The 21,766-nt window shown below is 48.9% G+C and overlaps 1 protein-coding gene across 2 annotated transcripts in view; it reads right to left on the bottom strand.

Annotated features, from left to right (window-relative positions):
• Positions 1-20,840, bottom strand: part of SIM2 (SIM bHLH transcription factor 2) — a 72,413-nt gene extending 51,573 nt beyond the window's left edge. For both annotated transcript variants that reach the window (XM_066620817.1, XM_066620816.1), the window contains exon 1: positions 20,666-20,840. In XM_066620817.1, coding sequence (XP_066476914.1) covers positions 20,666-20,840 — 175 coding nt within the window. The remainder of the gene's footprint in view (positions 1-20,665) is intronic.
• Between the last annotated feature and the right edge of the window lie 926 nt (positions 20,841-21,766).

Below are 21,766 nucleotides of genomic sequence, written 5' to 3'. Positions count from 1 at the left end.
ATACAGATGGCTTGTGGCACCTTTAAAATTGCACATGACCACAGAAATAAATCCAAAGTACTGGTGAGTATGAAATCATGTTTTAAGCAAATCTGAACACACATGGTGGGATTCTGGAAAGGTGAATACTTTTTGGAGAAAAGTATTTGAAGAAATACTTTGAAGAAATACCCCTGCTAATTGGGTAAGAGGCACTTTTTCAAGTGGGTGCTCCTTTTTTTAGCAGGGGGAGAGTAACCGGCCCACCTCACCCCAGCACTGTCTGTTCTAGTGGCTGTCTGCTGGTATTCCTTTGCATATTTTTAGATTGTGAGCCCTTTTGGGACAGGGAGCCATTTGGTTATTTGATTTTTCTCTGTAAACCGCTTTGTGAACTTTTAGTTGAAAAGCGGTATATAAATACTGTTAATAACAATGTTAATAATATCTATAATTGCAAACTCAGACCCTGTTGTCACATGGAAGCTCTCCCAGAAAGTAGAACTAGCTCTAATGGCCTTTAGCAGCAGGAGGGGAGATTTTGGAGATTATCGGAAACATTTCTTAACTATAAGAGTGGTTTGATGATGGAACAGATTTTGAAGAGAAGAGGTAGTGTTCCCCCCTGCTGGAGATCTTCAAGCAGAGGCTTGACAGACACCTTTTGAAGATGTTCTAGAGAAGATTGTCATGCTTCAATCAGGCAGTTGGACTAGAAGGTCTTGAAGATCCCTTCCAACTTGATGATTCTATTTATTATCACTGATGCCTCAAACAATAATATATTACATAAGGATTTGATAATGTTTGTGGAAATTCTTAAATGATATACCGTTAGATGTCTTGTATAAAGATTTATGGCATAGGGCACCAATGGAAATACTTCCTGAGCAGTTATGTGCAGCAAAGTTTAACAGAGAGTCAGACGAAACTACCTTCCGTTCAATATGGTATCATTTTATAGCTGCTCTAAATAGTAGTTTGATATTACCACCAACATTTAGGGCAAGCTCAAGACTTTCTGGCATTTGAGGTAGTATGCCAAATGCCACCCCTCTTTTATCAGTGATAATTTTGAAGATGCTCTAGCTCAGTGTTTCTCAACCAGTGGTATGGGTACCACCAGTGGTACTTGAGGTGGTATCTAGTGGTACCTGCGAGACCCCTGAACATCTGATGCTCAGCAGCGAAACCAGGAACATGACACAACAGTGGTAGGAGGCTCAACTGGGCAGGCAGAGCTCCAAAGCATGCTTTTCCATGCTCATAAAAGCCCTCCCGTCCACACTCTTTGTTGCATTGTGTCTGGCCTCCCAACCCAGAAGTAACTGGAGATGATGCAATTGCCAGTTACTTCCAGTGGTACGTCAAATAGGTGGACCATGTAAAGTGGAGGACAAATGTTGGGAAACACTGCCCTAGCTAGCTACCTCTCTCCTCCACTCTTCCTCCTCTGGTCCACCCCCTCATCTATTTTCCAATCCAGGGAATGAAAGGGGAGCAGAGGAGGTAATTGGGACTCCCTGAGTCAGCTTCATGGATAGACTGGTCCTGCCAATACATCATCAGTCTTTCTGGAAAGATCTTCTATGCCAATGTACTTTGATCAATGTGACCATGATTCATGTGACCATGAATCTAAAGCCTATCAGTTTCTCTTTGTATTAAAATGTGCTTTGGGGGACTAACAAATTTAATAGGATACTATAGAACACTGCGCAATTTTAAAGAAAAGCCCTTGTGAAGTCATGCGATCACAGAACCCACTTTATAATGAACGTCCAGTTCACTTAAAATAAAAAGAATGCATTTTTCCTCTACCCACTGTTGGAGAACTGTGGCCTGTTGCTTTAGGGAATGACAAAACCTTTCCTGATTTCTCTTTAATGCTAGCAAAAATAAAGCAGAAAACAATGCTTCCTTACTGGCAGTGACCAGAGCAGTGAATCCTTATTCACAAGCAAAGGACTGAATCCTTATTCACAAGCAAAGTAAATTGAGTCATTGAAGCTGCTAACCCTATGCCCATTTTCCTGGGAGTAAACTTTACACAGTGAGGTTTACTTCTGAGTAGACATGCCTAGGATTGTGCTGGTTGTCTCTGCGCTTACATGCTTTGCCATTGTTAAACATGGTTTAACCCTGAATTGTACTCACCAAGGGATGGTGGTGGTGAATTTAGAAGTTTTTTTAACCCTTTAATTGTCTGGCTGGGTGATGTGGAGATTCTCACTCCCCTTTGGGTCTGCAGACCCAAAGACTGGTCATAGTCTCTGATTCCTTAAGGCTTACTGCAAGAGTGTGACCTCAAACATGGCTGGCCTGGCCATGCTGTGGAGGAGTGTGGGAAATGCAAAATCAAGATGGTGGTTAAAAAAAAGAATGGCGAAAGGGTGCATGCATGTCATGGGTTGGTAACGAGTTCCCATGCAGTAATCAAGACCAGAAAAGAATTGCCTGGCCTGGGGCTCTGGAGTCAGCAGAAAGGAAACCCTCTCAGGGGCAGCCTGGGTTCCTTTCACCTGCTTGGGCTCCCGCACCCCAGCGCTGGCATGAGGCTGCTTTTCTGTGGCTGCTGATGGATCCCCCATAGGAAAGTGCTTGCTTTCAAAACATCACCTTCTCTGCCCCCCTAGTGGCCCAGGCTGTCACCTGGAACTTTGTCATGGTTTTAATACATGCATTCCACGATAGTTAATTATTTATTTATTATTAATTAATTAATCTGTATTTATTATTAATATTATTAATGTGGAAACATTTGGATAGCAAATGTCACACCGATCTTTAAAAAGGGAAAGGGGGGGAACCCAGGAAACGATAGGCCGGTCAGCCTAACATCTATACCAGGTAAGATGGTAGAATGCCTCATCAAAGATAGAATCTCAAAACACATAGACGAACAAGCCTTGCTGAGGGAGAATCAGCATGGCTTCTGTAAGGGTAAGTCTTGCCTCACGAACCTTTTAGAATTATTTGAAAAGGTCAACAGGCATGTGGATGCGGGAGAACCTGTGGACATTATATATCTGGACTTTCAGAAGGCATCATCAAAGGCTACTGAGAAAACTCCACAGTCAATCCTCTCCTGGATTGAGACCTGGTTGAAGACCAGGAAAGAGAGAATGGGTGTCAATGGGCAATTTTCACAATGGAGAGAGGTGAAAAGCAATGTGCCCCAAGGATCTGTCCTGGGACTGGTGCTTTTCAACCTCTTCATAAATGACCTGGAGACGGGTGAGTAGTAAGGTGGCTAAGATGGCAGATGACACAAGACACCAAACTTTTCTGAGTGGTGAAGACCAGAAGTGATTGTGAGGAGCTCCAGAAGGATCTCTCCAAACTGGCAGAATGGACAGCAAAATGGCAGGTGCATTTCAATGTAAGTAAGTGTAAAGTCATGCACATTAGGGCAAAAAATCAAAACTTCACATGGGTTCTGAGCTGTCTGTGACAGATCAGGAGAGATTTTGGGGTGGTGGTGGACATGTCGATGTAAGTGTCGACCCAATGTGCGGTGACAGTAAAGAAGGCCAATTCTATGCTTGGGATCATTAGGAAAGGTATTGAAAACAAAACCGCTAATATTATAATGCTGTTGTACAAATTGATGGTGAGGCCACACCAGGAGTATTGCATCCAGTTCTGGTCGCCGCATCTCAAAAAGGATATAGTGGAAATGGAAAAGGTGCAAAAGAGAGCGACTAAGATTATTACTGGGCTGGGGCACCTTTGGGCCTCTTCAGCCTAGAAAAGAGGTGCCTGAGGGGGGACATGATTAAGACATACAAAATTATGCATGGGAAGCTTAAAGTGGATAGAGAGATGCTCTTTGCACTCTCACATAACACCAGAACCAGGGGACATCCACTAAAATTGAGTGTTGGGAGGGTTAGGACAGACAAAAGAAAATATTTCTTTTCTCAGCGGTGGTTGGTCTTTGGAACCCCTTGCTGCAGAATGTGGTGACAGCATCTGGCCTGGATGCCTTTAAAAGGGGATTGGACATGTTTCTGGAGGAAAAATCCATTATGGGTTACAACGCATGATGTATATGTGCAACCTCCTGATTTTAGAAATGGGTTATGTCAGAATGCCAATGCCAAGGAGGGCACCAGGATGCAGGTCTCTTGTTATCTGGTGTGCTCCCTGGGGCATTTGGTGGGCCGCTGTGAGATACAGGAAACTGGACCAGATGGGCCTATGGCCTGATCCAGCGGGGCTGTTCTTAGGTTCTTATGAAACGGATTTCAGTCTTCAGGTTGCGATGACAAATACATTTTCCAGGACTTTAATAGGGAGACTTTGGGGTTCACTGGATTGTAAAGATGGACTGTAAGTGGTAGCTTATATTTTATCATCCATGCAAGAGCCCTGCGAGGTAGGCCACTGTTGAGGAGTATCATGGGCCTGGGAGTCTCTTGCTGCGCCTTGCTTCTGTCAGTCTTCGATTGGGGGGTGGCAGAGGCTGCAGAGGGTTCCTTTCTTAGGTCGGTCATGCCATGGGGGGGGGGGGAGAGAACCAGCCCTGCCCTGCTCAGGGAAGGTTCCTTGGTGGTCCCGCGAAGCCCTCCCTCCGACCTTTCTCAGGAGGATTTGGCTTGGCTACTGCAGGCGCGGGGGGGGGGGAGGGCAGGCAGGCAGGCACTGGCCTTCCCCGCCGCACCTGCTCCCGGCCAGCCTGCTCGAGACGTGGCCAGCCTCGCTGCTGCTGGGCGGCCGGGAATCGGAGCTGGAAACTGATACACTTGACCGCCAGTGGTCTCTGAATCACGGTCTGGGCGCAGTCCGTGCGGAAATGCAAGCTGCTCTTTCAAGGGGGGGGGGGAATGGCCCCACTGCAATCCTCCTGATCAGGTCTACTCTAGAAGTCAGTCCACCCCGATGACTGAGGCTTGCTTTCGAGCAAGCACTTTGGAGCAGCGCTGAGTTGCGAGGACGTGTGGCAGGCAGCAACCTCCGAAGAAACGACTGGAATCCAGTTCCTCGCGGCACCGCTACTGAGAAAAATCCCAGCCAAATAAAGATGAAGCCGGAGCAAGGCGATCTGAACAGGTTCGCGGACCACAGGCTTCCTAGACTGCAAACCCCGACAGGAGTTGTGGAGCTGGCGTGGAGCACTGGCCCTTCAGAACAGAGGAGCCAGCCAGCGCTCCAGCGGTTTTCCACACCTGCACAGCAACACACAGCAGAGCATCACCCACCCCCACACACACAGAGCACAGCACACACACACCCCCACACACACGGGGAGAGTTGTATCTATCCTCAGTGCCTGCTAATTAAACCAGCCGATGCAGAGCCACGAGCAGTTTGTGTCCCTTCCACTTCGCTGGCAATAAGGCCCTGCTTGTAATGGGAATAAAGGGGGTGGGAAGAGACGGGGGGGGGGAAGGAAGGATGAAGCCTTCCCCTTTTATCAACACATCTCAACCAGTTTCTCCTCCAGACGTATAGACGCGAAGACCCTCCCTGCCTTCCTAGCTGCAAATCAGAGATACCGGGCCTAGGGCCCAATCCTTTCCCGCACCAATGCAGCCGCAGTGCAGCTCTGATGTAAGGGAACAAAGATGCCCCTAGCTTGAGGAGGTCTTTCTGATGCCCTGCAGGTCCCATTGGCGCGGCAGCCTCAGGACTGGAAAGTTGGATAGGGTTGGGCTCACAGTGAGTAGCGATGACAGTGACATCCCCCGTCGATTTGATCGAGCCCCAGACCTTCCAAATCGGAGAGAGCGGAGAAGCCCATCCAGCTTGATGCTCTTCGGACGGGCACGACGCTGCCTTTCAGAAAAGGGGCGCTGAGGGCTGGCATTGGGCTCCCAGATGACGCCTGATGGGGGCCCCCTTTTATTTATTTTGTAATAAATTGGTTTTCGTGCTGTATAGTTTGCTTTGTAAAGGCCCGGGGCCCTAGTGGCGTAGCTCGAGGGGGTGCAAAACACGAAGTTTTGCAGGGAGCAATGAGGCTCCCTGCAAAACTTAGTGCTTTGCTCCCCCTCGAGCTACGCCACTGTCCTGGGGGAACCCCCCCTCGCCTGTTTCAGAATGCAGTCTCATACACACTTTCCTGGAAGTAAGCCTCATTGAACACAGTGGGACTTTCTTCTGAGTAAGCGCGCATAGGCTTGCGCTGTCAGTGCCTGTGGTCGCCTGGTGTGCATTCCGTGTGTTGTGGCATCTCTATCATGCCATTCTCTTGTTCGGGTATAAATTCTTAGCACGCCCAGAGAATACCTTTTGCCTGGCTAACTGGCATAACCCTGGCTCTGAAGAAGCGAGCGAGACGCTCCCATGCCTTGGAAGAGGCTCCAAAGCCATCGTCCTGTGGGGTGGAAACAATCAAAATCAGCATCCTGGGGCAAGTCCTTCCTCCACCTCGACAGTCCAGCCGGGCACCAGCAGTTGGGGGAGTCTGGGGCAGCCTCGATGGAATCCAAAGGACAAGATCTACAACCGGTCCTTGACAGATCACCTTCCAACCAAAGCAGACGGTCTGCTGACCACCCGAAACACAAAGCATTTTGTTGTTGGAGCCCAGGGGTGGGATAAGCACCAGAAGGAACTAGGGCCCAGTGTTTCTCAAACTGAGGGTCGGGACCCACTAGGTGGGTCGCGAGCCCATTTCAGGTGGGTGCCCATTCATTTCAATTTTTTATTTTCAATATATTAACTTGGTACTGCCATGGTATGTGACTGCAGTTGGGGAAATGTTACAGCTCTGTACTTTTAAGAGGCTGTCTATGATTTTAACAACGATAGTCAATGGGACCTAAGCCTGGGTAAGTGTGGGTAGGATTGCAGCCTAGGATTGTTAAAACTCTTCCTGCTTGTTGATGTCACTTCCGGTCATGTCATCCCTCCAGTGGGTCCTGACAGATTCTCATTCTGAAAAGTGGGTCCCGGTGCTAAAAGTTGGAGAACCACTGAACTAGGCTGTCTCCTTCATTTCCTTGGCCATTCATTGTAGCCTCGACAAGAGGTGAGGCTTCATTTATGAAACGGCAATCCAGCAGCCACGTTCTTTAAAACCCCACCAGTCCATAGTCAGGCTTCTAGAGGTGAGTGAGTGACTTTTTTTTTTTTCTCCAGTGTGGGCAATTATATATCTAGGGTGGTTATATATACTGGTATGCAAATAATAAATATGGAGAAACTTATTACCCTCGCACCCATAAATGCGAGGGTGGGCAAACTGCTGACTCAGGGTGGTCAATGCCTATGGCTCTGACCAGCCAAACTTGCAGGTCCAGAGCCGGACCGCAAAATCATGACTGAATGAAGCCCCTACTTTCTCTACTGCGCAAAATCCGACGTAGATCTCCTTATTATCTGAAGTTTCGTGGAATTTGGTGAGACGTACTCCCTATGTACGTACGTATGATCGCAGTCTTAATCGAGAAAGAGCTGCCACTGTATGTATGAATGAATGGTCATTTCATGAGACGCGGAACAGCACTAAACACTCCGCTTTCGAAGCGCCTTCCTTCCAACTGGTTTCCAGTATGTGAAAGTTCCGCTGACATGCCCCAAGGGCCACTCTTTCTGCTCGCCTCCTTCCCCATTTTCCAAGAAACTGACCAAGTATTGGGGGGGGGGGTTCTTTTTGTTGCTTTCAGTGGTATAAAACACTCTGTTTCTCCCTTTTCCACTCCTCATTGGTACATTATTGGTCTTCTATGTGCTTCGAAGGACGTACGTACTACATATAGACAACCCCTATGTGCAACTTAACTGCTGTTAAGCCGCCTTGAATCCTCCGGATCGGGCGGACTAACCCTCGAAATCATTCAAACATAGAAATAATACAGTCATCAAGTGTGTGGTTTCAGGATTCCCATGTCATGATTTCTTAAATACATTCGAGAAAGTGAGCATCGCTGGAATGGATGGAGCCTGTGCCTAAGTCTGCGATTTTCAACCTTTTTCGTCTCCTGGCACACTGATAAGGCACGAAAATTGTCCACCATCAGGTTTTTGGCAATTGACAAGGCACACCATGTTGCCAGTGGGGGCTCACATCCTTCATTGACCCGACTAATAAATAGCCTTCTCCAAATTCCTGTGGCACACCTGTAGACCACTCGTGGCACACCAGTGTGCCACGGCACAGTTGTTGAAAATGGCTGCCCTAAGTAGTGCAGAGGAGACCTACACTACTGCAATCCTATGCACACTTACATAGATAGGATCAGGCTGCAATCCTATCCATACTTACATGGGAGTAAGCCCCATTGACTACGATGGGATTTACTTCTGAGTAGATGTGGCTAGGATTGGGTTCTCAGTGGGTTTAATTTCACCCAGGACAAGCACTGGGATTATCGGGAACTTTGGAGTTTAAAGCACTGGATATCAGAAGGTTCCCCCCCCCCCCCGGCCCCACGAAGAGCAATGTACAAGCACCTCTTCTCTTGTCGTTGCTAAGGCAGGGAGGATTTTCTAATCCCCAGAATCTCCCAGCTGCTTGCCTCCCTCACCGATAACAGTATATTTAGGCAGGGTGGAGAGCTGGCTCAGCCTCTCCTATCAACACTGAACGAAGAAGGGCTGATTGGATCATAACTGCGTTTCATCAGAGACCCCCAACCACTTGGCCAGGGTGGGCGCCCCGAAGGAATGTTGGTCTTCCCAACCACCAAGTCCGCTCTCATGGTTCTTACTCGGATTCCATGGGAGGCATTGAAAGTTGTCATTCCACCAGCATAAATAAGCCCAGTGTGGGCGTCAGAAGGCACGGAGATCATGCATGGGTCTACACTAAAGCCAGATAATTTTCCAGTCCATGCGCAACCACCTAGTTCTAGAGAAGTGCTTCCTAAACTTTTAAGCATTGGGACCCACTTTCTAAAATGACACTCTGTCAGGACCCACCTAGCTTTAAGAGCGTAAAAAAAAGTGTTTCAGTTTACCAGCAGCTCCAGCCTCTGTTTTTATTCCTTTTACTATAGTAGAGGGGAAACCGCCTTCTGGAATGTCTGTTGAGCTCCATGGTCACCGGATCGTGGCCATTCTGTAGCCTTAGAAACTGCTGCAGTTCTAGAGGCTGCTTTTTTAACCCTTGATGAACATAGCCTAAACCTTGACAGTTTTACTACCCACCCAAAAATGGATCCCGCCGACCCACTGGTGGGTCCCGATCCACAGTTTGGAAACCACTGTTCTAGAGCCTACTTTTCATGATCTTTGGACAGACTGCAGATGCCCAGACAGATAGGCCCTGCACATTGGAAACAAGCATGGCAGGGAGAAGAGAGGGCGAGAATCCTAATTCCTTTCAGTTGGTTGTGTATGAAGCACTGAGTTCCTGGGCTGCAGTCTGAAGTGATACTTGCCCACACACAGGTTGACCACCGCAGGTCTGTCACCTCAGAATTAGGCACCAAAGAGCCACTTAGATGCCCCAGAGTTCTTGGCTGCGATGGATAAAGGAACTAATTGGATTAACCCATTTTTTGCCTGGTCCACCGGACATTTGGTCCCTGTTGCGTATATGCAACGTTGGGCTGAAACGGCTTAAATGAACTCCGATAAACTTAAGGACAGTGCTCTCATCTAGTCAGCCTCACCCTTAGAGGATGCAAGGCACTTCCTGGAAAATCCGCGGCCAAACACCAGGGATTTTCTCCTACGAAAATTAAATTCCTCCAGTCCATGCGAAAGCTTGTCGTCTATTTCCCCGATCCTAATGAAGGCTTGGACCTTACTTTGAACTTAGTCACGACGAAGTCATCCCGTTTATTTCAATGGTATTTATATAGTGAAGACGAACTTTCTTAACTACAACCCCTCGTGATTTTTACTGCCTAAAACCAGTATACAATCGTTAGAGCACAGCCTTCTTGACCAAAGCCAGCCAGGATGGTGGAGCAAACGGTGTTGGGAGACAGGCAAAGAATACCTAGGATGCTAAAGACAGGGAGATGGATCTGGGCCGGGAAGAATGTGGCCACCACCTACACCACATCATGCGTGTAGTCCAGGTGGCTTTACCTGAAATAACTGCCTCTCCTACTTATATTTCCATTAGCTGCCACCTGGAAGGGTAAGAAATTCCACCCTTTTGCCTGGTGATTTGCCCCGTAAAGCCTGCCCCATTTCTGCCCAACGTTGCGTATACGCAACAAGGACCAAATGTGTACACCTATGGGCTGGGCAGAAATGGGTTTTAATAATGGGACAGCAGATTACGAAGTTGACCATCAAGGCTTCTAAAAACTGCACCTGGCTGGCATGCGTCATTTTTGAAGAGGAATTCCCTCCGGTGAGTTTTCCTCTTTCGAGGGGTGCTGTGAAGATTCTTATAGAAAGCCCCTTCTCTTCTCGCGTCCTGACCTTGAAAGTAGCTTCAGGTTCAAATGAAACTCAGATTCAAACTCACAGCAAAATCTCTGGCGATGGCTGACATTTCTGTGAGTAAATCTTTGGTCACAATTTGTGAACTTTTTTGTTGAAAAGCGGTTTATTATTATTATTATTATTAATAGGGCTGATTATTATTAATAATATTAATCATTTGTCTGAGGCACTTTCACACTCTCAGCCCCATGCTAAACACGTTTGTTTGCAAAGAAATCCAATCCAATCACTGGAAATTTACTTCTGCAGAGCTATGCAACCTTGTGGGAGCTTAGGTCTACGCAGACGTAAATCCAATGGGTCTGAGGGCCCTATCCTATCCAGCTTTCCAGTGCTGGTGTAGCCACAACACAACCCTGAAGTCAGGGAACAAACATTCCCTTATCTTGGAGAGGACTTCAGGACTCTCCCCCACTCCTGCTACAGGATATAGCACACACACCCCATTGGTAAGGCTGCATCACTGCTGCAAAGTTGAATAGGATTTGGGCCCTTTCTCCCTGTAGTAAATAAATTTGCTGCATTTAGCTGGTCTAGAAATGACAAATAAATGCAGTGAATTGTGTGATCAGTGTGCACAGTGAATCCGAAAGAACAATTTTAAAACGACAGGCCCCGATTCTTGATTTGCACGCAGAGGAAGAGGCTAATGCCAGAGACCGGCAGCCAGATTAGGCAGACTTCCAGTACACCCAATAATCTTGAACACCAGAACACGCTGAAAAACTTAATCTTTTCGCTTGCACAACAAAGGATCGCTCCCAACAAAGCTTACTCCCAGGAAAGTGTGGCTAGGATTGGGCTCTGAGGGCCCAATCCGATTCAACTTTCCAACACTGGGGCAGTCACAATGCAGCCCCAAGGTAAGGGAACAAGTGTTTCCATACCTTGAGGAGTCCTCCAAGACTGCCTCCCCAACACAGGAAACTGTGCATACCCAATAGGCACAGCAGCACCGGTACTGGAAAATTAGATAGGATTGTGCACTGAGACTGCAATCCTAGCCCCACTTTCCTGGGAGTAAGCTCCATTGACTACAGTCATGGGACTCTGGGACTTACTTCTGAGTAGAGACAGGGCTCTCAGTATCCTACACATATTGAGTTGGAGTCAGAAGTACGGTTTTCAATTATGACCCAACGATTCCTGTTTAGGAGTGCGGGGTATCTGATAAGTAGAGTTCATCACCCCCGATTCCCAGCCCTCTGGCCCCACGGAACTGTGCGGATCCTCCCTCCCGCCTTGGGACCCTGTCCTAGGACCAACTGAACTAACTTCCCAAGCTCTCTGTCTGGGCAGAAACGGTGTTTCTCGTGGTCTGTTAGGGAGAGGACCCCTAAAGCGGAGACCAACCCAAGCAGGCTCGTCTCGCAGACGGTAAGCGAGCCATAGAAATCCTGTAGGGGCGCATCTCAAGGAAGCCACCCGAATGCCTTCGTCCTTAGACGATCGCAGGAGGTTGAGCTGCAGGACTGGAGTTGGAAACCTCAAAGCTGGTCAGAAGGTAACGCTGAATGTTTCGCAAGGCTTTCACAATTCAGGCGACAAGGCTGTGTGTGTGTGTGTGTGTGAAGTCACTCATTAAGCAGCCCGCCTCCCACTTTGGTTTAATCATTCCAGAGCAGGTCGTTTTAAAAGTCCATTTTCTACGGTACGCGGAGTCACACTTTAACCGCGGGTGACACAATCTGCCGCTGAACCCCGGGATGTTTTCTTTCCTCTCCTTGGCTATTTACTCCGTGTTGGAAAAAATAAATTAATGGCCAAGGAGAAGAAAGGGGGCGGAGGGGGAGGGGGAAAAAATCCCTGGCTATATTTTTGTTCTGCAGCAATAAAATCTTGGGCCAAAAATCCCATCCCAAGAGCGGCTGGTGCTCCAGGGCGAGGTGGCTGCCTCCTGCCTGGACTTTAATTGGTGCATCCTGAAGGTCACCACAAAAACCATCTGGGAGGGAAAGGGGAGAAAGGCGGCCAGAGAGAGCAGGATCAAGAGCCACACACTCGATCCCCCCAGGATTAGATCTTTGCGCCTCCAGCAGACCCTCCTGTGACTTTCACCTCCTGGGGGCCAGCAGGGGATTCTCAGTCAGGGCTCGGCTGGGTCAAGGGGGGGATCCTCACCCCACATCTGCTAAAAATCGTCTGGGGTCTGATCTCCAAATCGAGACCAGGATTGAGGCGGCGAGGCTAAGCCCACAAGCGGCCGGCTGGTGAACGCCTTGACTGGCGGGACTGGTCGGACTCCCTGGGGGCGCTGCTGCCGGTAGCAACTTGCCTCCCACCCGATCCCACCCGATGGAGGATCGGGCTTCGGGGAAGAGGCTGGAGGGCTGCTCCTTCTAGAGGACCCCACGATGCTTCACAGCCCAATCCTATGCGTGTCTACTCAGAAGTAAATCCCTTGAAGGTCAGCGGGTCTTACTCCCAGGAAAGCGTGGATAGGATTGGGCTCTCCGTTTCTCCACCGACTCCCCCCCTTCTTTTCCAAGCCATGCAGGGGAAACTTCTCCAAAGTCCAAGCCCAACAGAAAAAGGCTCAACCTAGTGGATTCACTAAATCTCGTAGATTTAGCTTAGAAACCTAGCTAAAGCTTAGGAAAAACTTAGAAACTGGAAGACCAGACAATCCCTCCAGCCTCTGGGGAGAGGAAAATTATTTTCAACGTGTGCTTGTCCTTGAGATATATTCTAGAGGCGAATATAACATTAACGCTTGCAGTTCCGCTTTGTTTCAACCCTGAGAAATTCACCAAGAGGGAGAACTAATGTGGTTTGGATTTAGACCTGCAGGACCAGGTTACCCGTAGCAAATTCCCCTGGATCACAAGGTGGGATGGAGGATCTGGGTAGCGGTCTTGACTTTAAGACGTTCCAGCTGTTTCAGGCAGCAATCCTAGCCATACTTCCCTGGGAGTAAGTCTCATGGAACACAATGGGACTTGCTTCTGAGTAGACACGCGCAGGATTGGGCTCTTCGGCCACAATCCTATCCACACCTACCTGGGAGCAAGCCCTATTGACTATAATGGGACTTCCTTCTGAGTAGTCATGCAGGGGATTGGACTGCTGGTCCGTTGTTGTGTTTCCAATCCCTGCCCCCCTTCGAGAAAGAAAAGCCTTAAAAGAGAAGGGGGGACGGGCGGAGGGGAAGCTGAGAATACACGAGGAAGCACCTCCCAGGCTTTTCCAGAATTACTGGACTTAAGAACGCCAGAGCCGACCGAAACTGCATACTTTTCCCCCTACGATTGTAAAATCTCAACCCACCAACCCCCCACCCTCTCTCTGAAAGAGTAGCCCTGTGCAGCAAACAGCTCTGGGTTTGCAACTTGTCTCTGGGCGGACGAGGAAAAACTCTCAGAGGTACTTGGTAGCGAAGCCTGCAAAATCGATTCTTGCGTTCAGACGTACACGAGTTTCCCACCCCGCCACAGCGAAACCCTGACCTCTGAAGGGAAGACGCGAGTCAGAAGAACTCCCGGCATAAGGAACCTGGCCACCCCAGGGACGGTGCAATTGATGGACTTTATTACAGGGATTGATAGTTCCAGAAGGGGACGTTTCAGCCACGTGTGGAAGGCGATTTAGTCAACAACTGGTGGACAGGTCGATGAAAGGGTCGACCCAATGAGCGGTGGCAGTAAAGAAGGCCAATTCTATGCTTGGGATCATTAGAAAAGGTATTGAGAACAAAACAGCCGATATTATAAAGCCATTGTACAAATCGATGGTAAGGCCACACCTGGAGTTTTGTGTCCAGTTCTGGTCACCGCATCTCAAAAAGGACATAGTGAAAATGGAAAAGGTGCAAAAGAGAGCGACTAAGATGATTACGGGGCTGGGGCACCTTCCTTATGAGGAAAGGCTACGGCATTTGGGCCTCTTCAACCTAGAAAAGAGACGCCTGAGGGGGGACATGATTGAGACATACAAAATTATGCAGGGGATGGACAGAGTGGATAGGGAGATGCTCTTTACACTCTCACATAATACCAGAACCAGGGGACATCCACTAAAGTTGAGTGTTGGGAGGGTTAGGACAGACAAAAGAAAATATTTCTTTACTCAGCATGTGGTTGGTCTGTGGAACTCCTTGCAGCAGGATGTGGTGACAGCATCTGGCCTGGATGCCTTTAAAAGGGGATTGGACAAGTTTGTGGAGGAAAAATCCATTATGGGTTACAAGCCATGATGTGTATGTGCAACCTCCTGATTTTAGAAATGGGTTATGTCAATGCAAGGGCGGGCACCAGGATGCAGGTCTCTTGTTATCTGGTGTGCTCCCTGGGGCATTTGGTGGGCCACTGCGAGATACGGGAAGTTGGACTAGATGGGCCTATGGCCTGATCCAGCAGGGCTGTTCTTACGTTCTAACAAGCAGGCTCTGAGAGGCTCCTCGAGAGCTCCACGTCCTGATCCTAAACACTGGCAAACTGCAGACAAGCCAGAGTCCCTCTCAACTTCGATTTGCCCCAACACCAGTTATCCGAACTGCCCTCTGCATAGAAACCGCATTCCTATAGGAGACCTTTTCGCCTTAAGGAAGCCCAAAGTGAGGGACTGGGCTGGGGGAAGAAACTGCAGCCTACCTAAGAGGCCCCGAGTCAGGACTCAGGCCTGCCCTTCTCCCTTCAGTCATTCGTTCACACGGGGACAGACGCCCTTCCCAGCATTTAGAATCACAGGAATCACGGGAGATCGTCGAGTTACACAGTACTCCATAATACGGTATTACGGCCGTCGTTACTACGATCATTTTATTCAATAACTCGCAAAGGTTATTAAATTACGTAAACTGTAAATTACGTCGACTCGGAAGTATGTCCCCAAGAGCTGACTGGGATCTACGTGCTGCCCTAGTAGGTGCTAATATGTTAGTGTGTACCTAACAGGTACGAATGTGTTAGTGTGTAGTTAGTAGGTACTAATATGTTAGTGTGTGCGTATTCCTTTTACTTGTAAGATCGGAAGCATTTTTCTTTCTTCTGTACCTGAATAAGAGCACTTCCCAGTCCCTCCACATTTTCCAAGATTTTCTCGACAAGGCAGGCACACTCACTCACTCACCCACCCCTTCAACTAAAACTTTCTGGTGCTTAATTTGGAGAATTTGATCAACTCCTTAAAGACTTACAGCCAACGCAGCTAAACTTGCAGAATAAGATTGCGGCTTGAAACCGCTTTAAGCCATTACGGCCCAGTCCCCAGGTGTACACATTTGATCCCTGTTGCGTATATGCAACGTTGGGCAGCAACGGCTTAAAACCCACTGCTTTGATTTATCCGGGTCGTGCGTGGAGCTACGAGTGGAAACCAGACGCTTTTAACCTCCTGATTCTTTCTCCCCCCATCTGTGTCCGGACAGGCCATTCAAATTAGGAAGAGAGGAGATTTAGCCTTAGGAAGAGCCCAAGCCTATGCATTTCTACTCGGAAGTAAGCCCCATTCAAGTCAATGGGATTTACTCCCAGGAAAGGGTGGAAAGGATTGCAGTCTACCGAGAGAATAGTAATCAGCCTTTCATTTCATTTCTCTCCTTCGATGAGTGGTCACCCCGTTATCCCCGAACTGGCCCCACGATCGCCCCTCCAGTTCCTATTTCCTGTGGGTTAAAATAAACAACTCCAACGTTCAGGTGTGCGGGAAGGTTGAGTATTGTTTAACTATTAAGTACCAGCGTTTGCTGGGCTTTTTACACCAGGGAGAAGAAACTCTCGGATTACACGTACATGAAGGCTCCAAATCCATGCATAGGTACCACTTAACTTAGTGGGACTTACTTCTGAGTAAACGTGGCTACAACTGGACTGGGTTAGCAGAGCAGTAGCAGCAAAACAACAGATGCGCTTCTGTGGGCCCGAATTTCTTATACCCTGCAATGACTTGCTCTACCCACAGTCAAGGTGCTCAAAGTGTGACGTGAGGATGGATTTCATGCATTCTTTACAGTGCATAAACTCTTTACAGAGTTTCAACCTGAAGCCAGGCACCTAAACTGCGTTAGGGATTGCCAAGGTTTTAATGCACCAGAGGTGGCACGTATTTCAGAGGCTTTCCAGCCCAAGCTGGTCTACTCAAAAGCAAGTCCCATTATATTCAATGGGGCTTGCTCCCAGGAAAGAGTTATCGGATTGTAACCTTAGAACCCAGTCCTATGCGTGTCTACTCCGAAATAAGCCCCATTTTATTCAATGGGGCTTACTCTCGGGAAAGTGGGGGTGGGATTGTAACCTTAATTCGCAGTTCAGGGCTGTGATTCATAAGCACACTCTATTAAAAGATAAATTCCACTGAAAACAGTGGGTGTAACTATTTTCTAGTAGGCGCCTGTAGGATTGTGGAAGCCTCTGGCAAAATTTCCGTGGGACAGCTGGAACCGACTACTAGAAGAAGGATAAACAAGGTAGCAGCTAGAAGATGAATACTGTAGGCTGAGCTTGTGCAGCAGCTTTGCCCCATTTTCAAACGCCTCCGAAGATCTCACGGGTTATCCTTAAGCAGACTCTGCTGTAAGGATGCCCTAATTTGACCTAAAGCAAGAAAGGCTCACGTAACTTCTGAAGGGGTGGGTGGGAATTCCCTGGACTTGAATGAGACTTGAAATGGTCAGTTCAGCCAAAGCGACCGTAGACATGGAGCATTTGGAGATTAGAATTTACAACCTAAAGACCATCTTTCAGGAGCTGGGAGAGGGTTGAGCAGTCAAACTATAGCCCATGCTTGTTCAAACAGAAGAGCGCTCTCCCTGCTCTTTCACACACCAGACCTAGAATGAAAGCACTTGGAAGAGACCATTCAATCCAGCCTCCAGTAGACACCCCCCCCCCCCAGTTCAGGCCAGACTTACCTACAAGCAGAAGTGAACGAAGTAAAGATTTACTTAATGGGTAAATCTCTAGTAAGTCAACCTTTTTAGGCTCGGGATAGTAATATACCTGATAATATTCTAGAGATGTAAGCGCCTCAGGGCATGAAGGTTTGTTGTTGCTCCTTTAAGCACCGCACGCAATAATAATTTAACATTGCAAGCCCTATAGCTGTTTACTCGGAATTCAGCCGCATTGTGCTCACCGGGGTTTACTCTCAAGTAAGCGCGTATACGATTGCAGATTAAATCCCATTTCGCAGGTAAACAAAACCGAGGAGGATCTTACTAGTAGGAGAGCCCTGTGGCTAGCAAAAGGCCTGTTGGGAGCAATGGATCATTGGAAATGAGGGTACCAGGTGACTCAAGCGAGTAAGCCAAGTCACACGCTACAGTCAAGGCAAATTCCACCGCCAGGGTCACTTTGGTAGTCTGATGCGGAGGGAGAGAGGAACGTGAGTGGAGGGAGGGGGCTAGACATTTCTGTCTGTCACCCAAGTGATCCAAGTTCAGTTTGCCTTGGGGGGGGGGGTGGCTCTTCGTTCTTGCAAGCTGGTGGGCTTTTAAAAAAGTTTTGGGCTGTGCTACAGTAGGAGGAATCGGGGGAAGGATCTCCAAGGAGAATGAAAATGATTGCAAACAGCGTGTGCGCGGGCACTGAAATTGCTCTGAGTGACTGTTTGCGGCGCGGGGTGGAACTAATCAGGAGCCCAAGCCTATACAGATCTACTCAGAAGTAAGTCCCATCGTAGTCAATAGGTCAATGGGATTTACTCTCAGGAAAGCGTGGATAGGATTGTAGACTTCATCCCCTGCTGTCAGCTCAGCTCGAATCTCGGCTGGAGCGGGGCTACTACTTATTTACAACGGTGTTGAGAGAGCAAAGCGTCATGGAGGCAGATCGGGTCAGTTTCAGCCAGGGTGTACTGTAGGGGGTCCAGGTTTACCCGCGGCTCTGGGAGCAAACAGAGGGCGGCGGTTGAGATTAGTAAACAAAATAGTGGAGAAACTGCGGGGGGGGGGGGGAAGAGAAAGTCTACTTACCTTCAATTCTATTCCTGAATACGATCTAGTTCCACTGAAATCAGCGAGAGTCCCTAGGCTTGAACGGAATCCCGTCGCTTCCAGTTAATTCGAAGTTCAGCTTGGACTGTAAATCTCTGGATATGCAGACTGGCTATAATTGGCACTCGGCTAGGTTTACTTCGAAGTTAGCTCCAGCTAATTTCAGTGGGATACATCTTTGATGGCAGTAAGCAGAGAGGTGTTTGTTGCCGGTGAGTAAGACAGGCTTGCACTCCAAGAGCCCCATCCTATGCCTGTCTACTCAGAAGTAAGTTCCATTATAGTCAATGGAACTTACTCCCAGGAAAGCATGGGTAGGATGACCGCTTAAGTCTTACTGAACACAATAGGTTTACTTCTGAGTTAGGTACATAAGAACATAATACATAACGTGGTAAATGACACCATTTTCAAACACCTCTAACAGTAGGCTTAGAATTATAGCCTTGCACAAGTATCCTAAATAAACTTATGTAAGATAACGTTGAATTGAGGTCCCTTGGATCTATGTTCAGATAAATGCGTTTAGGACCCGTGTGTCTGCTTTGCACAAGGCGGCTTGAAAGCGTCTGCTATATATACTCCTGTCATGTATGCGCAGAAAGAACTTCGAAGGACTTGCATTGGAAGAATGGGCCTTTCTCTGAGACCAAAACTGGAATTTGACTACCGCCTTTCCTCCTGGATCTTCAGCCCATTTACTTAAGAGTGAGTTAATGCCATTGATTTAGCTGGCTTTTTCCAGGTCGGCGTGATTAAGGCTGCAATCCTAGCCACACTTTCCTGGGAGTAAGCACCATTGACTATAATGGGACTTACTTCTGAGTATGCAGGCATAGGATTGAGCTCTGAGTGCAAGGAAATGAGATGATTTCTTAGCACCTCGTGGATCCATAATCGCCTGTTAAAACCCATTTCTGCTCAACGGGTGTATACATTTGGTCCCTGTTGCGTATATGCAACGTTGAGCTGAAATGGGCCCTTGCACCTACCGAAGCCGACTTTTTGTTGAGGGGGGACACAATTTTTGCTTTTTTTAACCCCAGCTATCCCCTGCAGGTTTCCTTGATTTAGGAACAATAGCAGACGTTTCGGTTTGGAGGTCTGTATCTTTTCTAGTAACTCACAGTACTTGCTTGCCGTCTCTGGCTACATTTACTGCATATATCAAGGCCCAGCGAAATAGAGGAATCATTTTCTCCAGCCTTCCTTTCCCACTCTGCGTCGCTAGTAGTAGGTGGTAGTAGTCTGGCAAACAAGCTTTGGCGTTAAGAACACAGGCTATCCTTTCTTCTATAACTTTAGAAAACCCCCTCGCCTTTGTTCTGAAATATTGTTGATTTCTATTGACCTCTAGCCACGCTTCTGCCTGCCTTCCACTTTAGAACAGAACAGGAAACGCAGTGAGGTCGGTTTGTGTTTGTGTTTATTCTATGGCTACTGACGGATCAACCATAGCAAAGTTCTTTAGAAAAGTCACCTTCTCTACCCCCACAGTAGACCTATCACACGGATCATTATAATGGTTTTAATACGAGCGTGCCACGACGGGTCATCATTATTAACATGGAAACTTATCTCAGTCTTCAGGATACAATGGCAAATATGCCCTATAGTTTCAAGGACTTTAATAGGGCTACTTTAGGGTTAAATGAATTGTAGACAGCAGTAGCTTGTATTTTATTCATCCACACAGGAACCTGTAAGGAAGGTTCTTGTAAGTTCCTGTAAAGGGACCTGTAAGGTAGGCCACTGTTGAGAAGTAACAGGGCTATTAAATAAAGTGCCAATGAAATTACTCTCAGGACTTCTTTAAAGGACAACCTTGGGCTGCAAGCAACCCACAATCCTTATTTTAACTCCTGATCAATCCTGTTAGAATAAAGGAACCTGCCACTGAAATGCTTGAAATGGATTTCAGGTTCTGGAGGAAGAAGGGAAACTTGGGCCTCCCTCAGGCCACTCTCTCTTACATATTTATGGGGCTTAGGCAAAGTCAGAGATTTTAACTGGTGGTACAAACAAGTGATGTTTTTCCAGACGCTACACAAGTTTGAGTCCTGTTTTGTAGGAGTGTGTCCATGAGGGGTGTGGGACAAAGGGGAATTGGACAGGACCCTCTCTCAAGTGCAGCCCTGATTGCCTCCAGGGGTCTTCATTTTCAAACAGGTTTGAGCTCAGACTCCTGAGAGCACAGGCCTATGCATGTCTACTCAGAAGTAAGTCCCATTTGAGCCAATGGAGCTTTCTTCCAGCAAAGCGTGGATAGGATCGTAGCCTCAGTCCCAGCAATGCTTGGCATTGCAGAAGTCCAAGCGGAGCCTAGTAGCCCCCCTCTCCTCCTAAGGGGGGCTCTTTCTATCCCGTGGTGGCTACTCAGGGGGAGAAAGAAGGACTCACCTTCCGGGAAGACGGCTCTCATCTTCAGGTAGCTGGTAGTCAGGCGGATGATGGAGGCCTTGTCCAGCTGGGAGGTGATGGCTGAGGGCAGGGGCAGCAGCTTGGCCAGCTCGTAGAACTCCCCGTTCTCCTTCTCCCTGCGCGTCTTGGCGGCGTTCTTGGACTTCTCCTTCATCGCGGCGGCGGAGACTGCGAGGTAGCCGGGAGGCTGTCACTGGCATAGTCCCGCCCGAGCCTGCTGGGGGGCCGCCGCCGTGAGCATGGACTTTGACTCGGGTGGGCTGCCTTCCGGGGGCGGGAGGAGTCGCCCGCCGGGTTAACTCTTGGACCGAGGCGGGGTGGGGGAGGAGGAGGCACCGCCACCGCCCTCCCAACAAGCCCTGCGGAGGAGTGCAGGGCTCGATCCCCGGCCTGAGAGCCCAATCCTCTGCTTGTCTACTTGGGAGAAAATCTCATTATAGTCAATGGGGCTTACTTCCAGGAAAGCGTGGCTAGGAGTGCAGCCTGAGACGCCTGTCCTCCCCCCAAGGCGAGCCCGCTTTCCTTCCGGCTCCTGCAAACAGTCTCTTCGCCAAGGTCACGGGGGAGGCTGCCGCGGGCGGGTCGTCCCCCTAATGCGGATCCAGAGGAGCCGATCCGAAAACCCCACCCAGAGCCGGAGAGCGGCGGGCGCTCAGTCAGTCGTATGCCGCGGGCCGGTGTTCCCTCCAGGTGGGGAGAGGACTCGAGGAGCGTCCTCACTGGCTTGACTTGGCCCCTCCTGCCGGGCTGCTCCGTCCTGCGTGTCCTACGAGCCCCTCCGACGACAGGAGCGGCTCTGCTGGGTCCGGCCTCGATGCTCAGCAGCGGAGACGCGTTAAAGGGGGTCCATTTGCCCGGGGCGCAACCGGGCTGGGCTATTCTCAGCAGGCGGAAGAGTCTCCCCCAGGGGGGCGACGGTGCTTCTCTTGCTCCGGAGCCGGCCAAGCTCAGTGCGCCTCCCCGGGGCGCAGCAGCCAGGCAGCCCGGAGGCCGGGAGCGCCAGCCGCCCCCAGCAAGGACGGGAGCGCCGGAGCCGCCTTCAGAGCCCTCGTGTCATCCTCCCGTTCGCAGGGCTGGAAC

Source organism: Tiliqua scincoides, chromosome 3 (assembly GCF_035046505.1).
Source record: "Tiliqua scincoides isolate rTilSci1 chromosome 3, rTilSci1.hap2, whole genome shotgun sequence".
Classification (NCBI taxonomy): domain Eukaryota; kingdom Metazoa; phylum Chordata; class Lepidosauria; order Squamata; family Scincidae; genus Tiliqua; species Tiliqua scincoides.
The sequence above is the reverse complement of the archived record's forward strand: the minus strand, read 5'-3'. Positions and strand labels throughout refer to the sequence as shown.